This window comes from Pleurodeles waltl, chromosome 3_1, assembly GCF_031143425.1.
Source record: "Pleurodeles waltl isolate 20211129_DDA chromosome 3_1, aPleWal1.hap1.20221129, whole genome shotgun sequence".
In the NCBI taxonomy this organism is placed as follows: Eukaryota; Metazoa; Chordata; class Amphibia; order Caudata; family Salamandridae; genus Pleurodeles; species Pleurodeles waltl.
The window spans coordinates 1,175,330,814-1,175,354,659 of NC_090440.1; the positions used below are offsets into that span (position 1 = coordinate 1,175,330,814).

General features: G+C 46.7%; 1 protein-coding gene across 3 annotated transcripts in view; it reads left to right on the top strand.

Annotated features, from left to right (window-relative positions):
• Nucleotides 1-23,846, top strand: part of NFRKB (nuclear factor related to kappaB binding protein) — a 461,159-nt gene that overhangs the window by 56,526 nt on the left and 380,787 nt on the right. For all 3 annotated transcript variants that reach the window (XM_069224477.1, XM_069224478.1, XM_069224479.1), the window contains one exon: nucleotides 15,460-15,587. In XM_069224477.1, the coding sequence (XP_069080578.1) occupies nucleotides 15,460-15,587 (128 nt within the window). The remainder of the gene's footprint in view (nucleotides 1-15,459; nucleotides 15,588-23,846) is intronic.

A 23,846-nucleotide genomic window follows, 5' to 3' on the forward strand; every position in this document is an offset into this window, starting at 1 on the left:
GGTCCAGCCAGGCCTGGCCCAGGATGGCAGAACAAAGAACTTCCTCTGAGAGAGGGTGTGACACCCTCTCCCTTTGGAAAATGGTGTGAAGGCAGGGGAGGAGTAGCCTCCCCCAGCCTCTGGAAATGCTTTCTTGGGCACAGAACGGCCCAATTCTGCATAAGCCAGTCTACACCGGTTCAGGGACCCCTTAGCCCCTGCTCTGGCGCGAAACTGGACAAAGGAAAGGGGAGTGACCACTCCCCTGACCTGCACCTCCCCTGGGAGGTGTCCAGAGCTCCTCCAGTGTGCTCCAGACCTCTGCCATCTTGGAAACAGAGGTGCTGCTGGCACACTGGACTGCTCCGAGTGGCCAGTGCCACCAGGTGACGTCAGAGACTCCTGCTGATAGGCTCCTTCAGGTGTTAGTAGCCTATCCTCTCTCCTAGGTAGCCAAACCCTCTTTTCTGGCTATTTAGGGTCTCTGTCTCTGGGGAAACTGCAGATAACGAATGCATGAGCTCAGCCGAGTTCCTCTGCATCTCTCTCTTCACCTTCTGATAAGGAATCGACTGCTGACCGCGCTGGAAGCCTGCAAACCTGCAACATAGTAGCAAAGACGACTACTGCAACTCTGTAACGCTGATCCTGCCGCCTTCTCGACTGTTTTCCTGCTTGTGCATGCTGTGGGGGTAGTCTGCCTCCTCTCTGCACCAGAAGCTCCGAAGAAATCTCCCGTGGGTCGACGGAATCTTCCCCCTGCAACCGCAGGCACCAAAAAGCTGCATTACCGGTCCCTTTGGTCTCCTCTCAGCACGACGAGCGAGGTCCCTCGAATCCAGCAACTCTGTCCAAGTGACCCCCACAGTCCAGTGACTCTTCAGTCCAAGTTTGGTGGAGGTAAGTCCTTGCCTCACCTCGCTGGGCTGCATTGCTGGGAACCGCGACTTTGCAGCTACTCCGGCCCCTGTGCACTTCCGGCGGAAGTCCTTTGTGCACAGCCAAGCCTGGGTCCACGGCACTCTGACCTGCATTGCACGACGTTCTAAGTTGGTCTCCGGCGACGTGGGACTCCTTTGTGCAACTTCGGCGAGCATCGTTTCACGCATCCTCGTAGTGCCTGTTTCTGGCACTTCTCCGGGTGCTACCTGCTTCAGTGAGGGCTCTTTGTCTTGCTCGACGTCCCCTCTCTCTTCAGGTCCAATTTGCGACCTCCTGGGCCCCAGCAGCGTCCAAAAACGGCAAACGCACGATTTGCAGCTAGCAAGGCTTGTTGGCGTTCTTTCGGCGGGAAAACACTTCTGCACGACTCTCCACGGCGAGAGGGATCCGTCCACCAAAGGGGAAGTCTCTAGCCCTTTTCGTTCCTGCAGAAACCTCAGCTTCTTCTGTCCAGTAGAAGCTTCTTTGCACCCGCAGCTGGCATTTCCTGGGCATCTGCCCATCTCCGACTTGCTTGTGACTTTTGGACTTGCTCCCCTTGTTCCACAGGTACCCTAGATTGGAAATCCACAGTTGTTGCATTGCTGGTTTGTGTCTTTCCTGCATTATTCCTCTAACACGACTACTTTGGTCCTTAGGGGAACTTTAGTGCACTTTGCACTCACTTTTCAGGGTCTTGGGGAGGGTTATTTTTCTAACTCTCACTATTTTCTAATAGTCCCAGCGACCCTCTACAAGGTCACATAGGTTTGGGGTCCATTCGTGGTTCGCATTCCACTTTTGGAGTATATGGTTTGTGTTGCCCCTATCCCTATGTTTCCCCATTGCATCCTATTGTAACTATACATTGTTTGCACTGTTTTCTAAGACTATACTGCATATTTTTGCTATTGTGTATATATATCTTGTGTATATTTCCTATCCTCTCACTGAGGGTACACTCTAAGATACTTTGGCATATTGTCATAAAAATAAAGTACCTTTATTTTTAGTATAACTGTGTATTGTGTTTTCTTATGATATTGTGCATATGACACTAAGTGGTACTGTAGTAGCTTCACACGTCGCCTAGTTCAGCCTAAGCTGCTCTGCTAAGCTACCATTATCTATCAGCCTAAGCTGCTAGACACCCTATACACTAATAAGGGATAACTGGGCCTGGTGCAAGGTGCAAGTACCCCTTGGTACTCACTACAAGCCAGTCCAGCCTCCTCCATTGGTTGTGCAGTGGTGGGATAAGTGCTTGAGACTACTTACCACTCTTGTCATTGTACTTTTCATAAGAGAAAAATATACAAAACAAGGTCAGTGTATATACACATAGCCAAAAAGTTTTGCATTTCCTCTTTTCACTCTTTTCTAAGTGCTGAAAAGTACCTCTAAACTTTCAAAAAGTTCTTAAAAGTTTAAAAAGTTTTTTTCTGTCTTTCCAAAAAGTTCTGAAAACTTTTTTCTCTTTTTCTATCACTTTAACTCTCTCTAAAAATGTCTGGCACAGGCCAAAATGTTGATCTGTCCAAACTTGCATATGACAACCTTAGCTGGAAAAGAGCAAGGAGTCTCTGTATAGAGAGAGGTTTCAGTGTAGGGAAGAATCCTTCCTTGGAACTATTACTTAACATGCTTAGAGAACAGGATAAGGCCATAGGTGCCTCATCTGTTGAAAAAGTACCTAATAGTTCTCAATCTGATTCAGGGACTCCCCCAGGAAAAGATTCAGGAAAGAAACTTCCTAGCCTGCCCATTACTAGACAATCTAGCATAGATGGTAATGATGATGAGCCACACCATATAAATAGTGTTGTCTCACATCATAGCAAAAGCATTTATTCTCACCATACTGGTAGTAATGTTTCTGTTAACCAAGCTGTTAGGGTGGCTTCTGTAAGGGACAGGTCTCCTTCTGTTCATTCCCATCATAGCTCTGTTTCTAGGAATGTCCCTCCCACCAACCCTGATGACAGAATGTTAGAGAGGGAACTCAATAAGTTGAGGGTGGAACAAACCAGACTGAAGCTTAAAAAGCAACAGCTGGATTTGGATAGACAGTCTTTTGAATTAGAGAAGGAAAGACAGAAGTTGGGTTTAGATACCCATGGTGGCAGCAGCAGTATTCCCCATAGTCATCCTGCAAAAGAGCATGATTCCAGGAATCTGCACAAGATAGTTCCCCCTTATAAGGAGGGGGATGACATTAACAAGTGGTTTGCTGCACTTGAGAGGCCCTGTGTTGTACAGGATGTCCCTCAAAGGCAGTGGGCTGCTATCCTATGGCTATCATTTAGTGGAAAAGGTAGGGATAGGCTCCTTACTGTGAAAGAAAATGATGCCAATAATTTTACAGTTCTTAAGAATGCACTCCTGGATGGTTATGGCTTAACCACTGAACAGTACAGGATAAAGTTCAGAGAGACCAAAAAGGAGTCTTCACAAGACTGGGTTGATTTCATTGACCATTCAGTGAAGGCCTTGGAGGGGTGGTTACATGGCAGTAAAGTTACTGATTATGAAAGCCTGTATAACACAATCCTGAGAGAGCATATACTTAATAATTGTGTGTCTGATTTGTTGCACCAGTACCTGGTAGACTCTGATCTGACCTCTCCCCAAGAATTGGGAAAGAAGGCAGACAAATGGGTCAGAACAAGGGTGAACAGAAAAGTTCATACAGGGGGTGACAAAGATGGCAATAAGAAGAAAGATGGTGAAAAATCTCAAGATAAGCATGGGGATAAGGGTAAAACCAAAGATCCCACTTCAAATCTTAAACACTCTTCAGAGGGTGGGGATAAAACTAATTCTTCCTCTTCTTCTCAACCTGCACACATTAAAAAGCCTTGGTGCTTTGTGTGTAAAAACAGAGGCCATAGGCCAGGGGATAAGTCCTGTCCAGGTAAACCCCCTGAGCCTACCACCACTAATACATCAAGCTTTAGTGCCCCTAGCAGTAGTGGTACTAGTGGTGGGACTGCTGGCAACAGTCAAGTTAAGGGTGTAGTTGGGTTCACTTTTGGGTCCATAGTAGAAACTGAAGTAGTCACTCCCAAGACAGTTTCTGTCACACCTAGTGGCATTGGCCTTGCCACACTGGCTGCTTGTCCCCTTACAATGGATAAGTACAGGCAGACAGTTTCAATAAATGGTGTTGAGGCCTTGGCCTACAGGGACACAGGTGCCAGTTTCACTTTGGTGACTGAAAACCTAGTGCACCCTGATCAACACATCATTGGACAACAGTATAAGATTATTGATGTCCATAACTCCACTAAGTTTCTTCCCTTAGCTATAATTCAGTTTAGTTGGGGTGGAGTTACTGGCCCTAAGCAGGTGATGGTATCACCTAGCTTACCTGTAGACTGTCTCTTAGGTAATGACCTAGAGGCCTCAGGTTGGGCTGATGTAGAGTTTTATGCCCATGCAGCCATGCTGGGCATCCCTGAGGAATTGTTCCCTCTCATTTCTACTGAAATGAAAAAGCAAAGGAGAGAAGGCCTGAAAACTCAGGATCCCTCTCATCAACAGGTAAAAAGGGTATCACAGTATCCCCTAACCACCCTACCATTCAGGATACCATTCCTGTGGTGGGAGAAACCTCTCCTGGGGTGGCACCTGTTCCAAGGGAATCATCAGTTGACAAAACTGTACTCCCTGAGGTGGAAGTGTACCTCTCTGTGGGATAACTAACATTGGTGAGAAAAAGAGCACCATTTTAGTTAACATGGAGCATCCCTCCAACCCTCCCAGAGAAACTTTAGTGCAGAAACTCTGCACTGCCTCACAACACTTAGGACAGCATCCCTGCCCTAGTGTGGAGCTCATAGGACAGCATCCCTGCCCTGCTCCAACTCAAGAGAAACAGCATCCCTGTTCTCTCTTCCAGCCATATGGACAAAGTTTTTGCCCAGCCATGGCTTTTCTGAGACAGCATCCCTGTCTGGCATTTCCATCACTACAAATAGGTTCAGTGGACAATTCCCACTGCTCTAAACTAAAACTTACTGATAGAAACTCTGAAAATACATCTTCACATTGTTGCTTAGCTAAAAAACTTCAAGCAGGGTGGTTTACATCCCCACAGGGAAGTAACCATATAGTGGATGATAAAGGGAGTAACCAGTCTATGGCAGAGCTACTCTCTACTTATCACCACTTAGACAATAAAGTCTCAACTGGCCAAGGTTAGCCTTATTGTCCTTCGTTTGGGGGGGGGGGGTTGTGTGAGAAAGTAGCCTCTTTCTAGCCTTGTTACCCCCACTTTTGGCCTGTTTGTGAGTGTATGTCAGGATGTTTGTCACTGTTTTCACTGTCTCACTGGGATCCTGATGGCTAGGCCCCAGTGCTCATAGTGAAAACACTATGTTTTCAGTATGTTTGTTATGTGTCACTGGGACCCTACTAGTCAGGACCCCAGTGCTCATAAGGTTGTGGCCTATATGTATGTGTCACTGGGACCCTGTCACACAGGGCTCCAGTGCTCATAGGTGTGCATGTATGTGTTCCCTGTGTGGTGCCTAACTGTCTCACTGAGGCTCTGCTAACCAGAGCCTCAGTGGTTATGCTCTCTCATTACTTTTAAATTGTCACTAACAGGCTAGTGACCAATTTTACCAATTCACATTGGCTTACTGGAACACCCTTATAATTCCCTAGTATATGGTACTGAGGTACCCAGGGTATTGGGGTTCCAGGAGATCCCTATGGGCTGCAGCATTTCTTTTGCCACCCATAGGGAGCTCTGACAATTCTTACACAGGCCTGCCTCTGCAGCCTGAGTGAAATAACGTCCACGTTATTTCACAGCCATTTTACACTGCACTTAAGTAACTTATAAGTCACCTATATGTCTAACCTTTACCTGGTAAAGGTTGGGTGCAAAGTTACTTAGTGTGAGGGCACCCTGGCACTAGCCAAGGTGCCCCCACATTGTTCAGAGCCAATTCCCTGAACTTTGTGAGTGCGGGGACACCATTACACGCGTGCACTACATATAGGTCACTACCTATATGTAGCTTCACCATGGTATCTCCGAATATGGCCATGTAACATGTCTATGATCATGGAATTGCCCCCTCTATGCCATCCTGGCATAGTTGGCACAATCCCATGATCCCAGTGGTCTGTAGCACAGACCCTGGTACTGCCAAACTGCCCTTCCTGGGGTTTCACTGCAGCTGCTGCTGCTGCCAACCCCTCAGACAGGCATCTGCCCTCCTGGGGTCCAGCCAGGCCAGGCCCAGGATGGCAGAACAAAGAACTTCCTCTGAGAGAGGGTGTGACACCCTCTCCCTTTGGAAAATGGTGTGAAGGCAGGGGAGGAGTAGCCTCCCCCAGCCTCTGGAAATGCTTTCTTGGGCACAGAACGGCCCAATTCTGCATAAGCCAGTCTACACCGGTTCAGGGACCCCTTAGCCCCTGCTCTGGCGCGAAACTGGACAAAGGAAAGGGGAGTGACCACTCCCCTGACCTGCACCTCCCCTGGGAGGTGTCCAGAGCTCCTCCAGTGTGCTCCAGACCTCTGCCATCTTGGAAACAGAGGTGCTGCTGGCACACTGGACTGCTCTGAGTGGCCAGTGCCACCAGGTGACGTCAGAGACTCCTGCTGATAGGCTCCTTCAGGTGTTAGTAGCCTATCCTCTCTCCTAGGTAGCCAAACCCTCTTTTCTGGCTATTTAGGGTCTCTGTCTCTGGGGAAACTGCAGATAACGAATGCATGAGCTCAGCCGAGTTCCTCTGCATCTCTCTCTTCACCTTCTGATAAGGAATCGACTGCTGACCGCGCTGGAAGCCTGCAAACCTGCAACATAGTAGCAAAGACGACTACTGCAACTCTGTAACGCTGATCCTGCCGCCTTCTCGACTGTTTTCCTGCTTGTGCATGCTGTGGGGGTAGTCTGCCTCCTCTCTGCACCAGAAGCTCCGAAGAAATCTCCCGTGGGTCGACGGAATCTTCCCCCTGCAACCGCAGGCACCAAAAAGCTGCATTACCGGTCCCTTGGGTCTCCTCTCAGCACGACGAGCGAGGTCCCTCGAATCCAGCAACTCTGTCCAAGTGACCCCCACAGTCCAGTGACTCTTCAGTCCAAGTTTGGTGGAGGTAAGTCCTTGCCTCACCTCGCTGGGCTGCATTGCTGGGAACCGCGACTTTGCAGCTACTCCGGCCCCTGTGCACTTCCGGCGGAAATCCTTTGTGCACAGCCAAGCCTTGGTCCACGGCGCTCTAACCTGCATTGCACGACGTTCTAAGTTGGTCTCCGGTGACGTGGGACTCCTTTGTGCAACTTCGGCGAGCACCGTTTCACGCATCCTCGTAGTGCCTGTTTCTGGCACTTCTCCGGGTGCTACCTGCTTCAGTGAGGGCTCTTTGTCTTGCTCGACGTCCCCTCTCTCTTCAGGTCCAATTTGCGACCTCCTCGTCACTCCTGGGCCCCAGCAGCGCCCAAAAACGCCAAACGCACGATTTGCAGCTAGCAAGGCTTGTTGGCGTTCTTTCGGCGGGAAAACACTTCTGCACGACTCTCCACGGCGAGAGGGATCCGTCCACCAAAGGGGAAGTCTCTAGCCCTTTTCGTTCCTGCAGAAACCTCAGCTTCTTCTGTCCAGTAGAAGCTTCTTTGCACCCGCAGCTGGCATTTCCTGGGCATCTGCCCATCTCCGACTTGCTTGTGACTTTTGGACTTGGTCCCCTTGTTCCACAGGTACCCTAGATTGGAAATCCACAGTTGTTGCATTGCTGGTTTGTGTCTTTCCTGCATTATTCCTCTAACACGACTACTTTGTCCTTAGGGGAACTTTAGTGCACTTTGCAGTCACTTTTCAGGGTCTTGGGGAGGGTTATTTTTCTAACTCTCACTATTTTCTAATAGTCCCAGCGACCCTCTACAAGGTCACATAGGTTTGGGGTCCATTCGTGGTTCGCATTCCACTTTTGGAGTATATGGTTTGTGTTGCCCCTATCCCTATGTTTCCCCATTACATCCTATTGTAACTATACATTGTTTGCACTGTTTTCTAAGACTATACTGCATATTTTTGCTATTGTGTATATATATCTTGTGTATATTTCCTATCCTCTCACTGAGGGTACACTCTAAGATACTTTGGCATATTGTCATAAAAATAAAGTACCTTTATTTTTAGTATAACTGTGTATTGTGTTTTCTTATGATATTGTGCATATGACACTAAGTGGTACTGTAGTAGCTTCACACGTCTCCTAGTTCAGCCTAAGCTGCTCTGCTAAGCTACCATTATCTATCAGCCTAAGCTGCTAGACACCCTATACACTAATAAGGGATAACTGGGCCTGGTGCAAGGTGCAAGTACCCCTTGGTACTCACTACAAGCCAGTCCAGCCTCCTACACTGGGGTCCATATCAGGTGCTTCTTTCTTTACTTTAGCGGCTCTTGAGGGTCCTTCTTCGTAGGTCAGCAGGTATCTGATTTCCTGGTGCAAAGGTCTCTCCTAAATACTGAATTTAGGAGCATTTTGGGGAGTGTAAGGACATAGCCAATGAGCTACTTTACCCTGGAGTCACCCCCTATATGATCACTTACTGTGAGAAGTGGGCATAACCTTGTCCTAGAGTTCTTAAGTCTGCCAACACCAAGTTGGCAGATTTCTAAATGTTGTGTCCACAACAGGCAGCACACCTTAGGGGTAGAACTGACCTGAGGGGTGGACACACCTCTCTGAATACTAAATTTCCCACCTGTCCAGGTGCGAAATATGATTTGTTTCTTCCCGCCCAAGAGCCAAGGCCCTCCCCCTTGGGGAACAGAAGCATGTCTGGCAGGGTGGCTAAAACTAGTCAGTCCGCACACTGGAAGTTGGTAGGTTTTCAGGGGGCACCTCTAAGGTGACTTCTAGGTCCATGATTAAATAAATCTATCACTGGAATCAGTGAGGGTTTATTAATACGAGATGTTTGATACGAAACATCCCTATTTTCAGTGAAGTCGTCATGTCGCTGGGTAACTCGCATTGACCATTGTCAAGTGCATGTACTAAAAATGGCTTCCCTCTTCACTCCATCGACAAAGAGATGTAATGTAATATAATGCACCCTGCCTTAGGGCTGTCAGGCCTGCTGTAGGGGTTACTTACATATATTGAATGCAGTGTTAGGGGACATGGCACACAGGCTGTGTACCATGTTGTGTTTTTACTTTTAGCTGCACCAAGACACGCAGCCTGCAATGGCAGACTGCATGTGCTAGGTGAGGAGTCCCTGAGGGTGGCACAACATGTGATGCAGCCCTTGAGGGCCCTGTTTGGAACCCAGGCCTTAGGTACCAGAGATACCATTTACTAAGGACTTACATGGGGGCCAAAGTTATTGCCAATTATGGAGCAATTGCACAGTTTTAGGGAACAAGATCTGGCACTGCGGACCTGGGTAACAGGAACCAAGTACACTTCGAGTAACAGTTGCATCAATTACCAGGCAAAAAGTGGCGGTGACCGTGTCAAAAAGGACACTCTCCTAGACACCTATCCACCTAAATGGAAGAGAATGAGACTAACCTTTCCCAAGAGAATCTTCATTGTCTAAGTTGAAGAACCTGGAAGGTCCGTCTTCCTTGGCATGGTCAGTCCTAGGTCTGTGTTCCACTGTAAAGTCCATTCCCTGTAAGGGGATGTACCACCTCAGCAGTTTAGGGCTTTCACTATTCATTTGCATCAGCCATCTGCGAGGCCCGTGGTCAGTTTGAACAAGAAAGTGCGAACTATGCAGGTATGGTCTCAGCTTCTTCAGGGACCAGGCCACAACAAAGGCTTCCCTGTTAATGGCATTCCAACACTGCTCTCAGTGAGTAACCCAACACTAATGAAAGCAACAGTCTGGTCATGGCCATCATCATTGGTTTGGGAAAAGGCCACGTCTATTCCACGTTCAGAAGCATCTGTCTGCACTATGAACTGCTCAGAACAATCTGGAGCTTTTAGAATGGGTGCCGAGTACATTGCTTCTTTCAGTGTCAAAACCCATTTGACAGCTTACTGTCCAGTTTGCTTTCTCTGGCATCTTTTTTGAAGGTCAGTTCTTCCTCCTGTAATATCCAGTTAAGCAATAGAAGGCCCTGACTTGTGTCTGGGTGGTTGGAGCTTCCCAGTTAAGAATTGTCTGGATATTGGGTTGTTGTGGTTTAACTTAACCTCCACCTGCTAGGTGACCCCTCAAGTGTACAACCTTGCCGTGCCACATCTGGCACTTGCTTGCCTTGATAGCCTGCACTTTGCAGAGCTTCAAGAACCTTGCCAAGGTGGATTAGGTGATCCTGCCAAGTGGCGCGTAAGACAGCAGAATTCTCTGCACTAAAGGCTTCCAACCCAGCAAGGACTTTGTTCACCAACCTTTGGAAGGTGACAGGGGCATTCTTTAAACCAAATAGCATAACGGTGAACTTGTAATGTCCATCCAGGGTTGAGAATGCCGATCTTTCTTTTGCTCCCAGAATCAGACCAATACCCTGATTTCAAATCAAAAGTACTGAGGAACTTGGCTGCCCCCAACCTGTCAATTAGTATATCAGCTCTTGGACTAGGGTTTGTATCTGTCTCTGTGACAGCATTAAGACCTCTGTATTCCACACAAAACCTCAGCTCTGGTTTACCTCCCTTGGAATGAGATGTAGGGACTAAGACCAATGGGCTGGCCCTGGGACTATCGGAGAGCTCAATTACCTCTAAATCCAACATCTTGCTGACTTTAGCTCTGTTGTTATCCTCCACATGGCTAGCTTGTCTGTATATTTTGTTTTGGCAGGCATATGGTCACAAGTATCCACATCACGGACACACCTGTTAGTCTGACCACAGGAGAGGGAAAAGAGCTCAGCATACAGCTGTAGGATTTGAAGAGGCATCTGAAAGACCTCTCCATCAACTGACCCATCTTTGGAACTGTGGGAGAGGAGGCCAGGGAGGGTTCCTTCTCTTCTTCCTGATCCTCACCAGTGACGCTCAGCATGGCCACATCAGCCCAGTCATGGAAGAGCTTTAGGTGGCTCACATGGATGACCCTGTGAGGTTTCCTGGGAGTGCCTACTTCATCCAGATAGGTGACCTCACTCTTTGTTTTCCGATTTGTCTTGGAGTGCCCTGGGGGCCTTACCTTCTGCCCTGGTTGGTATTCCACCATGGCAGCCTTTTGGTCATACCAGAGCTTCTGGAGCTCTTGGCTTGCCTTAAGGTTTTTGGATGCTTTCTACATCTAAGCAGCCATCCTTGAACTTAGGCCAAGCACATAGTCCACAATGTCTTGTTTGGGTTCTGTGAGTGATCCCTCCCAGCCTTCCCTCACCAGACACAGTGGTCACTTTACAGGATGACCAAACAGAAGTTCAGAGGGGGAAAAAACTACTCCCTTCTGTGACACTTTTCTGTAGGTGAAAAGCAGGCAAGGTAACAGGAGCTTCCATCTCCTTTTTAGTTTTTCAGGGAGTCCTACAGTCATGCCTTTCGTGGTTTTAATGAATCTCTCAACTAAACCATTTCCTTGTGGGTGATATTTGGAAGTGAACTTTTAAGTCACATTCATTCCACATGGCCTTGAGGTATGCAGACATGAAATTACTAACTCTGTCTGATACCACCTCCTTGGGGAAGCCCACTCTAGTAAATATACTGAGTAGGGCCCTAGCAACTGCAGGAGCAGTGGTAGCCCTAAGAGGTATAGCTTCAGGGTACCTGGTGACATTACATCCCCTCTATGACCACTTCCTGTGACAGTTGTGAGTTGATGATCATAAGTGGCGGCAGTCATCATGACGTACCTCCTGTCTGAATCCCTCAAGCTATGCATCACTACAAACTAGAGACTTCTGAGGATGAGAATCACTACCAGCCAGGATCCCCACACAAATCCAGAGTGAGCAAGTGTAAGGATCCTATGCTGTTTCTGTCAAGGCAGCGATAGAAAAGGCCTAATAAATGTGTCTCTTTAAATAATAGAATATCAACCTTGTATTGTTTAGCTTTGATGAGGAATTCTCCCTGTTTAATCTTATAGAGGAGCCAATTCATTTTCTAAGAGATAACACTGAGGCTAGAGGTCTCAAATTTGAAAAATGCCATAGAATAAAAAGTTGTCTTGAGAAAAATGTTTTGGCCCGAAGTGTGTAAACCTTAAAAACTTTACCAACCCAAACTGCGCTATCCCCTCCCACCCCATACATTCAAAGGAGAAGCATCTGTTGGTATTTGTTAGACATAGTGCCAGTCAATGTTTGCAGGTTGGAAGAAGGACAGTGCTGCTTCCCCAAATTCCCTCTGCACCTCCACCCACCTCACGCAATGAGAAAGCACAAAAAAACACTATAGTGAAAAAATAAAATGCAAACCCAAAAAGCATGAACATGCCTATGCCCGAGCTCTTCATGACATTAGGATGTGGAGGGGAGGCCCCCACCCATCTCCCGGAAACCCGGTAGCCAGATAGCATTGAGTTGAATCAGTCTACCTACATAGCATCTAATTCCATGGCTGTATCTACCTTTGAGCCTGGAGGGGTTGATAATGTCTAAAGTTAATTGAGTCCTATCTCACTGGGGTCAGCAGCCCTACCTAGGGTGAAGAACTGCACCCCCCCCCCCCCCTCTTCAGCTATCCCTGGCACCAAATTTGATCATCTTTCACCCTAGCGGACTCAAAGAATGTGGGGTCCTGGAATATTACTTTGAATTTAGGAGGCTAGATCATCATGTAACGGAACTCCATGACACACAACTTCCATTTAACAACAACAAAGGATTTGCAGACATGTTTGATCATTTTTTGGAAAGTATAAGAAAATTCATACATCACTGTTCCCATCATCTGAGCAGCAGCTGTGACCTGGTCTTTATCTTTGTAATTAAGGGTATGTGCTGTAATTGGGTGAGGCGGAGTCCCAGGCGGTGGTCTTAGCACAAGAGCACGATGGGCTTGTTCTATAATGAAGGATTGAGATAACCTTTTAGCCAGGACCCATTCACAAATCCATCATTACAGAATATTTGGAAGTCTCCTTCGTGAGTATTTTTTGGGAAATCTGACAAAGAGCAAGTTATCCCATCTTGCTCGACCCTCCTCAGTTCTTAGGACTTTGTCACCTTGGTCAGATTGACAATCATTTGTTTCATGTCTTTAAGAGAGTCTTCCATTTCTTTCTACTTAATTTCATTTGCTCTGATCCTTTCAACTGTTGGTAGCAAATCCTGTCAAAGGAGAGAGACATTTGAAGCCACCTCCCCAATTCTGGTTTGTAGGGAATTCTTAGAAGATTGTATTGCTTGCAAAATCAGGTCCATGGGGTGCGTAGGCCCAGGCCCATCATTGGTTGCAACAGGTGTTGTCCACCTGCGCATTCTCATCAGAGCTCCTGAGAGGAAAGAATACATTCCTATACATTTGTTCAGGGTGCCCTGTTGAGCTTGTTGGATAGGTTTATAATTATTTTTAAGTAGACGTGTCTGGTCCCCCAAGATATTTTGGAAGGATTTGACCACTTGCTTGTGGGGACAGCACCATGGCAACGTTTTATGATTTTTATTCACTTTGAGCTCTTTAGCCTACAAGTCCCTAGCCCCCTGAGGGCCCAGAGCCTCATGAGTATTCCCCTCCCCGTGTTAGGTAGAATCTCCCAAGGCTGGCCGAACTTCCTCAGGGCGATCTGCACATAGCCTGAGTGTGCCCAATGTGGGGCACCCTTATGACTCTCAAATATTTTGTTCTGTCAAGAGACCGTGCTAGCAAAGGATCAATCCAGGTTTCCTCTTCTAGGGGGATCTAACAAATAGCGTGTAACTTCTCAACAAAATGTCAGTGCATTATTTCTCCATTAGGGTATACAAATGTTGTTCAGGGCCACACCGCACCCCACTCCATTCTGGTGGCTCTGAGTGCCCACTCGTTAGGCAGATGGGAGGGGGCTCACCCAGCACTCCAGTCAGTCTGAAAAAGAGAGGGGAGGGTCTGGCTGTGGGGAACAAGCAGAAATGGGATGCTTCCGTCCCATAACAGGAATTTACTCAATGAGGGTGCTACAAGAGTATCTATGTCCGTCCCTTTGCAGGCTAGGGGGTCCACAAGAAGGAAACTCACTGGTCAGAGGAAAGACTGCCTCAAAAATCCCACAGTAGGGCCTGTCTCACTACCATTGGGGGACAGTTATTTGCCGCATAGCTAGTGTGGCAGAACCTTAGGGTCCCCGCCAGGCCTATTCTGAAAGGAGTGAGGAATTCTCCAACAGGGAAATAATTTACTTGGCACCAGCAATATGCCTGTGTATGGACCGGGCCCGGTCCTGCACCGAATCCTTCAGTCTTACTCTGTAGGCAGCAGAAAGGGAGGCATGCTGACACTTCTTTCTTGCTGGGGCTCCTGCCAGCAATCACTGTCTCTTCCTCGTACTAGGCAGTCTCCAAAGGTCTGGTCACCCCAGTATCCTCTAACTTGGGCTATTATGAGGCTTATCTGCAGCAATCTCGTCCTTGTTGGCTCATCATATCTCTAAACCTCAGCATCACCTTCCTGTTAACTTCTCCTTGGGGATAGGAATAGCAGTAGTCGCCAGTTGTCCCATTTGGAAGATATTGAAGGATATTAAAAGAGCTAATCACGGAGGTCTAGGAAAGAGCATCTGTCATTTTGGCTGACTTAGCCACGCTTGCAGTCTTGATTTTACGGTAGTTGTGGGTCGGCCAAACACCTGTTTACAAAGCATTCCTCAGAGAAAAGGAACTCTGAAAGGAGATTAATCTTTTTATAGGTTAGCATATGGGAACCCGGGCTGGACGCAAAACAAAAATGCCCCACTTTTAAGAGCCCTTCAGAAACTACACATTCCTGTTGGGACACAAGAAGAATGGAAAGGGATCAGGGATAAGATGCAAGACCGCCAGGAAGTGTGATGACAGAATTCTTTTCTTCACATGGTGGGTAGGATCACACTTGTGACAAAAAGAGAAAAATCTGTCCACTCTGATTTCTCTGAGACATTACAAAAGTCTTGTGAAAGACCGAGTGAAATGTTCTAATTATCCATTGTCAGAACGAGAACAATACATAATCTTCTTATCTAATGATGTTCCTTATACTCATATATATGTATTAAACCCATCATACCTATCTCAGCAGGATGCTGGACTTTTCCCTGCTGCCGAAGAAATCACAAGCACTATCCGAGTACTTAATGTTACTATATGATAATGTATTTTTACTGAGGATTCCGTCTGTCAGTTGGCAGAATTGTAGCAGGTATGTAACGTTTATTATTTGCAACTTTTTCTTTCTATCTTTCCATCTTGAGTTCTTGTGCATCCACTCCCTACTGATCTAAGTGTGCATGTCCCATTGTTTCATGTGGAGAACTCTCTCACATTCCTTTGAGAACGGTAGCTAAGAGTGCCCATGTTGATAAATGCTTAGTTGTTGCAATTGATCTTTTGAAACTCTTGCTATAGGACCTCATTTTGTGGACCTGAAAAAATGAAAATAATAAGGTGGTTTTATTGTGGGACTTCTCAGACTTAACCAACTGTTGTTTACTTCCATAGATGGACACTTCAATCCAGAGGTGGTGAAATATCGTCAGCTTTGCTTCAAATCGCAGTACAAACGGTACTTGTGCTCCCAGCAGCAGTACTTCCACAAGCTACTGAAACAGATCTTGGCCTCCCGCAAGGTACCAATGTCACATCTGACCTTTGATCTGTGCTTTGCCTTGGAAGCTGAAAAAGCAAAATTTTGGATTGCTCTAGAGTCGAAAGCTTTTTTTTTAAATTAAACAAAGGGGAACCCTGCTTTGTGAAATATCAACCTGGTTTCATGAAACGGGCACATTATTTCTGCTGGTGGTTTCTTCTGAGGTCAATAACTGTAGTCTATTCAGTGGGAATGGGAAAATATGAACATTCTTCAGGCTTCCCCAGCACATTTCAGTTAGTGTTTCCTTATTTTTAGTGCCTTTGATAAAGCAGAGCTGTGTCAGGATTTCAGTAGTAACACAGGGTTGATATAGCTGACGTGGTATATTCTTTTGTGCACAGCAGATGTTTTTGGTCTTCCTGTATCCTTTTCAGAGCCTGAGACAAGCTTGTACCCCAGATTAGCATGGAATGTAAGTTATTTTAATTCACATTGGAGAGGCCCATTTTAGAATGAGTTTGTCGTCAAAATCGTATTTATCTTGATTGCACTTTCTGCTACTATTTTACTCACATACCTTTCTGTGGATACCATTTCCAGAAATTCATTTTATTTTTAGCCTTGTTATAGAGCATGAAAATTGGTCACTGGAAAAAGTATCGTTTGTTGGTCATGTCTTAGAATGGAACACCCATACTTAACTAAGTAATTCACGTGCCCTCTAAAACCTTATCCATCAGGTATTGGTTTGGTGTAATTTCTGGTTAATAGTCCCATTCTCTCTTCCAGTGATCAGTCACAAGGTATGCATTAATAAATAGTGTACTTCATCCCCATGATTTTTGTAAACTACTTTTCATTTGTAAGGGAGTCTTGATATATAACCACATATTGTTTTCATGTTCCTTTAGTGTACTCTTTTTCAGAGTGCACAGATTCCAACCAATAGGAGTTAGGAATTGTGGATGAGGGAGATAGATGTGCGAAAAGCCAATGAGGGTACCAGTGGTGTTCTTTGGTGTGTCCTACTCTACGAAAAGATTGATGGCGCATTGGAAATGTATTAGTGGTGAAGGGGTATTTTTGTTGGTGTGAGCCTTGCCTTCAATATTGGAACATGATCAGAGCTCAATCAAGTGTTTCAGTAAAGATTTTTTTTTTCTCTTTTTTTTACCAGAGCACTGAAAAGGCAGTTTAGTTTTGCTTTAAGGGCTGGGTTGAGGGTGTCCCATTTCTTAATTAAATTGGTCTTTATTGGTTTTTCACAAAAATAATGAAACAACGTGTAAGGGTGGTCATCAGTTACAGAATCTCGTACATGTAGTATACATCATTTCCAGGATGTTTGAGAAACACTCAATATGTGTGTTGTGTTAGTTGTATGTGTGAAGTTAGGGGTGGCTGGCTGGGTACATCGTCCCGTCCCAGGAGTCCTGTCTGTGATGTGTGGTGCGTCATACCTCATGAGGGTTGTAAGTTCGATTCATCCTCCAGTACCAATAATAGTACTTCCCATCCTGTGATCTGTGTCTTTTACCCAACCGGTCGGCAGAGACATAGCAAAGTGTCATCATCGTCCTGTGGCCATCGCTTGACATCATTCTTCCACGACGTCAAAGGTGGTGGCTCATTCACCTTCCAGTACATGGATGTCTGATGACTCACCAGTGCTAGAATGAGGTCTATGAGCCTACTTCTTCCTTTGTTAGTTTTAGAACGTGCCATCAATCTCAGTAGATGTGTTTTGGACATGCTGATATTCTGTCTGCCCGTCAGCTGTGTGATGTATGTGCATACCTCTATCCATAAAGGGCGTAGAGCAGCGCACTACCTTGTCGTATGGTAAAAGTCTGCCTGCTCGGTTCTGCATCTGGGACAGTGGTGAGATGACACCACAACAACTTGTGAAGCAGTGCGGAAGTTAAGTATGTGCAGTGTACATAATTAAATTATAACAGTTTTAGACGTGTGTTCTTTGATACCAGTGGAAAGTGCCCCAGAATTTTGTCCCCGTCGGTGTCTTTCAGTGTGATTTGTGAATCATTTATCTTTCAGGTCAAGCAGAAACAGACCAACTGCCATGCCCATTCCTGGGTATACATTAGTTATGCAGTAACATCTGTGGGCTCCATGTCAGCAGTAGCTGCAGTACCAGGCCAACCTCTGGCTAATTGCCCGGGCCTCCCCATGTCTTTCATACAGCTCGGGTAAGCACAGCTTGAGTCAGGAATTATCCCACTGGAATGTCATAATCCCCACAGAGCCCTTCAAATGAGACAGTGGTCCGTGCTGCAAACAGCTGGCCTAGGGTACTAGCTGAGGCGCGCCTCCACTGTGAGCTGTGTGCCATATGCCCAACCGCGTCAAAGGCTGGCATGCACATTAGAGGTATGTCTGACGAGTACACTGTTACTCAAAGTCATTGCATGGATAACACTTCTACCAGTACTGAGCCACATGGAGCAATAGTGCTCTGTGCATATTGTCACCCCGATCACCCCTCTGACGATGTCCTTGCTTATCCCCTGTGGCCAGAGGTAGGTAGCCTCAAATGACGTTTGCATGCCATCCACATCATCAGACACTGTATCTGGCATGCCAGATAATACAACTCATAATCTGGCACCCCAAGACCTTGGCTACCAGGGGCAGGCACAATTTGTTCACAACAAAGCGCATCTGTCTCTTGGCCCATCCAGGTTCAGAAAGCCAGCTGTTCAAGTCCCGGAAACCATGTGTTGCAATAGGAGCAGTATGTTAGCTAACGCATACAAAAACCATGGCAATGCCACCTTCTTTGCTAAGGCCACTCTTCCCCTTGGTGAGAGCGGCAGTAACCATCAGATCGATAAGGACGCTTGTAGCGATATAACCACCCTTCCACGATTGCCCTCTTGAACATCTGTCATTTCTCTACACATCTGAACCCCCAGTAAGTGGAAAGTGTGCACAGCGTTTGGTATGCCAATGGCCACCGGCCCTGAGAGTGTGACCTCTCCCTGATCTGTTAGTGGGAAAAGGCACAACTTTCCTGCGTTAATGCACAGGCCTGACCAAACCCTAAACCGCTCTAGCATGTGCATAATGGGCGACAGTCTGGTAACTGCGTTGTAGAAGTATATCAATATATTGTCCATATACAGAGATATAATGTGCTTGTTTCTGTTCAGTGCCAATCCTTGGTTCACATGCAGTGTATGTAATTTACTCTGCGGTGGTCCCATGGCAAGTGTGAACAGCAGTGGTGACTGCGTGCAATACTGTTGGGTGCCGCTGTATATCTGCCACCGGTCCGAATACCCAAGGCCAATGCGGACCCTTTCTTGGCATCTAAGTACAGTACTCAAATCCGAGCTATAGGGTCCTGGCCAAACCCCATACATTGTAGGACCATTAAAAGGTAGGTCAACAATAAGCGCATAAAGGCTTCCACAGACAGTGCCAATGCTTGGTTGGGTCTGGGTGGCATTGCATCCATAATGTGGAATAATCGCCATTGTTCATAGAGGTAGTCCTCCTGGGGACAAAGCCACAGTGATCTGGGTGAACCAAGGTTTGTAGACAGGGCAGGATTCAGTTTACAGTTATTTTCCCTAGTATCTTGCAGTCACTGTTAACAGATTGACAGTAGTCTATGGGCCACATGTACGAAGGCATTTTGCATTTCTTGGTGGTGCGCATCTTAATTAGGAAATGCAAAATGCCATTTTGGTTTGTATGAAAGGCATTTACGATGTTGCAGAATTGGAAATCCCCAAAAGGGATTTCCTAATTGGGATTCCCTAACCACATTTACAAAGGTTTTCCTAATTGTGGCTAGTCTTAAAATGGGCATTTTGGAAATGCAATTACCATTGATCCTGATTTGGTGGTAACTCAAAATGTATCTGGCTCATTCAGAATGGTGGCTCTGGATGTCCTTGCCAGGGGGATGAGGCTTTTCACTGGTAGGCAGAAGAATAGGCGGAGGCTAGAGAGGATATTTAGGTTGAAGATAATCCTTTTTGAACAGACTAAGGAGGAGATGTATGAGAAGTACAGACTCAGTAGAGAGGTAATTTTGGAATTAGTTACTGAGTTACAACCTCAGCTACAGACCCCAATCAGATGCAGTGCAATCCCACCACATGGGCAGGTATAGTGCTGTCTACACCTTTTGGCTTCAGGCAGTCTCCAATGAATCATAGCAGTGACAGGGTGAGAAAAAAGTTCATTTATGAGGTGTGTCACATGAACGTCATGGTTAGCAATGTAAACAAATACATATGTTTTACCAAATAAGCACCAATATTTGCAACAGACCAAAGTAATGTTTTGCAGGGTTGTACAGTTTCCCTATGTAAATGGCTTTGTTCATGGCACACATATTGCCATATGCCCCCGTGCTAATTAATTAATATACAGAAATATGAAAAGAACCCATTAATACATTGTACAGATAGTGCGTGAAGCCTCATGCATCATAACTGAACTTGTAGGCAGATTTCCAGCCAGCACCCATGACTCCTTCATGTTCCGCCACAGTAGAATAACTAACCTACTGTCTCGGGTGCCAGTGGCTTATTACTTGGTAAGGGAACAGCAAACCTAATTTATACAGTGTCCAAAATTGTGTTTGTAATGTGACCTAATGGTTTCTTCCATCTCATACTATTAAAGGAGAGAGTGCATTTGCCTTGGGCCCTTTCATTACTGACACCATACTTCAAAACAAGAACTAAATGACTATACAACAGGGCACATAAAACAGCATGATTGTTAGACCAGACATCCTTACGGTGGTCTTACCCCAGACTTTTTGCCTTTACCTCCTTTTTTTGTTGTTGTTTCTTTTTGTTGCCCTTAGGACTGCTAATCAGTGCTAAAGTGCATGTGGCTCTCCCCTAAAACATGGCAACACTGACGTGTCCACAATTGGCCTACTTGTCCCTTGTAGAGTGGTACACCACATACCCAGGGCCTGTAAATTAAATGCTACTAGTGGGCCTGCAGCACTCATTGTGCCACCCCCTTAAGTAGCCCTCTAAATATGTCTCAGGCCTGCCACTGCAGAGCTTGCGTGTGCAGTCTTACTGCCACCCTGACTTGGCATCTAAAATATCTTGCCAAGCCCAGAACTCCCCTATTTCTTACATATAAGTCACCCCTCTAAGGTAGGCCCTAGTTAGTCATAGGGCAGGATGCCATAGAAGCAAAAGGTAGGATATCTACCTTTAAATTGTTCTTATCGTAGTCATTTGTCATTAGTTTGAGGCCTGTCCCTCTCATAGGCCAGCATTAGGAATTCCTTATAATATCTTTAAGCTGTAATTACTGATGTAAGAAGAGTAGTGCCTCATGTTTAGTACCATTGGAATGGGAATAATAAATCCTCTATACTGGTAAAGTCAGATTTATTATTACTTTTTTTAGAAATGACACTTTTAGAAGGATGATATTTCTCTGCATATTCTGCCCTGTGTGCCTACAACCTATTTTCAATACACATCTGACTTGGACTAGGTGATAACTATACTTGTGCATTCCCTTCAGGCACCCACAACACAGGATACTCGGCCACATCTGCATTCATCTGCATACTGATGGGTCTTCCTGGGGCTCACACGTATACCTCAAAGGGTAACAACTAGAGCTCAGACAAAGGGGTTGAATACCTGACTCTGGCTGTCTGGAGCCGGGACTGACGTGAAAGGAGTACCAGTGCACTTCACAAGAATCCTTTTGTGGTCACCCCCCACATCAAAGTCACTTCCTTGTTTAAGTACGGGGTCTCTGGACCCACTCAGGAGTATACTTCCTACTAAAACGACACTCTGCTGGAGCTGCCATGATTGCCAATCTGCCAGGATTGACTGTTCTCAGGAAATGCTGCTCTGCTTCATTGTGCTGCCCTGCTACCTGTTGACCTCTGCCCTGAGCCGGAGTCCAGAGTGACTACAGGGGCTTGCTGGTTCGCCCCCTGTTCGGTGGGAAATCTCAGGGATATTGAAAATTCCCTGCCCACGTAGCTGCTGCAGGACATTGCCAAGCTGAGAGTCTGAGGGCTGCATCCCACAATACAGTGGTTCACTTCTCTGCGCCAAGGAGCCGCACTCTGACTGATCATCAGCACAGGGGGATTGTTGTGGAGCGTTACCCTGCCTAAGTGCCCGAGGAGCAGCGCTTCTCTCTCAATTAGCTCCAACCATCACCAGTGCTCAGCGTGACCAAAGTCTTTACCGAGGCACCAGAGCAGCACCAACCTTTCCCTGTGCCGTAAAGTACTAACTTCGTATCAGGTGCCACGGCCCCACCTGCCTTGTTACCTTTCTACTGGCATGCTTCACTGACCAACTACAGAGCAACGTAACTTGGTTCCTTGCACTGCGTCCCTGTGTGCGAGACTCGCTGAGCCCTGAACAACGGAGTGCATCACCTGAGACAGATCGGCTCGCTCCTAGCAACGCGTGCCCTGTATGAGAGGCCCACTGACAGTCCTGTGACTGCAACAAACTACTGAGGTACTTGAATAGAAGGTTTGTGTTGCGTCCCGTAGTAAGTTCTCAGCAATTGTACCTCTAAAATCAACTTACCGTAAAAGCCCTACAAGGACATGCAAACTAAGCACACTGCTCTTTCCATTCTTTTTGTAACAATTGTATTTTCATGACCTGCCAAGTGGCTTTTTACTGTTCTGGTCTTATTTAAATTAAATAAACCATCAGTTTTTCTAAAATCTGTGTAGAGTCTTTTTGTGGAGCGCCTACTGTGTCATTGGGGATGTGTGTTGCTTTACACATTGCCTCTTAAGTTAAGCCTGACTGCTGTGTACCAAGCTTCCAGAGGGTGGGCATGGGTTAATTTAGGGTACGTATCTGACTTACCCTGACTAGAGTGGTGGGTTCTGCCTGGCTTAGGCGTATACTCTAGCCAACCAGAAAACCAATGTTCGATGGCATCTGTCGCTGTAGATACACATGGTATGCATGAGCTCGCCATCTGGTGTTGGGTCGGAGTGTTACAAGTTGTTTTTCTTCGAAGAAGTGTTTTCGAGTCACGGGACCGAGTGACTCCTCCTTCTGTGCTCATTGCGCATGGGCGTCGACTCCATCTTCGATTGTTTTCTTTCCGCCATCGGGTTCGGACGTGTTCCTGTCGCTCCGGGTTTCGGAACGGAAAGATAGCTGAAAACGGAAGATTTTCGACGGTATCGTTGCGATCCGGTTCGAGATAGACACATACGACGACGCGTTGAACATCGAAGCGCTTCGGTGCCCTTCGGGGTAGATTTCGGCACCCCGTCGGGGCCTAGTCGGCCCGACCGCGTGGAGAACAACGCCGATGGAACGGACCCCGTTTCGATTCTGCCCCGAATGCCACAACAAATATCCTTATACGGAGCTACACTCGGTCTGTAACCTGTGCCTGTCACCCGAGCACAGCGAAGAATCCTGTGAGGCCTGTCGGGCGTTCCGGTCCCGAAAAACTCTGCGCGACCGTCGAGCGAGAAGACTGCAGATGGCGTCCACGCCAAAGGAGCGTCGACAGTTCGAGACAGAAGAGGAACAGGAGGAATCCTTTTCCATCCAGGATTCAGACTCCGACGAGCTAGACTCTACAAAAACTGTGAGTAAGACGTCGAGATCAGAACTTAAAAAAGGAAAGAAGGCCCAGGGGACGCCACTGCCAACCGGCCATGGCTCCACCCAAATTCTCGGTGACCAACAATCGGCACCGAAAAAGGCCCATTCAGTGTCGAGATCGTCCGACTTCGGTCGAGACACCGGCACGCAGCCTCCTCGGGACCGAGAGAGTGCTAAACAGAAGCATCGACACCGAGAGTTCGGTGTCGACACGGATCGACGCCGAGACAGTGGCGTCGAAGACCATAGAGGCCAAGAATTTTCGGCACAGAAAAAGAGGAAGGTTACCTCGGAGCCGAAAAAACAATCAACAGGGTTTTCGGAGCCGAAAAAAGCGACATCAGACCCTGTTTCAGGCTCCTATACTGAAGAGCATTCTATGTCTTCACAAATGAAGAAACATAGATTTGAACAAGAACTGCAATCCACTGACGTGGATCACACGCAAAAGCGTATCTTTATTCAGCAGGGGACTGGGAAGATCAGTACCCTTCCACCTGTCAAACGAAAGAGAACGCTTCAGTTTACTCCTCAGCAACAAACAGCACAAAAGGTAACACCTCCTCCCTCGCCTCCACCTGTAACTCCGGCTTCGCCAACTTACACCCCGTCACATTCGCCAGCTCACACCGCCATGAGCCACGATGACCAAGATCAGGATGCGTGGGACTTGT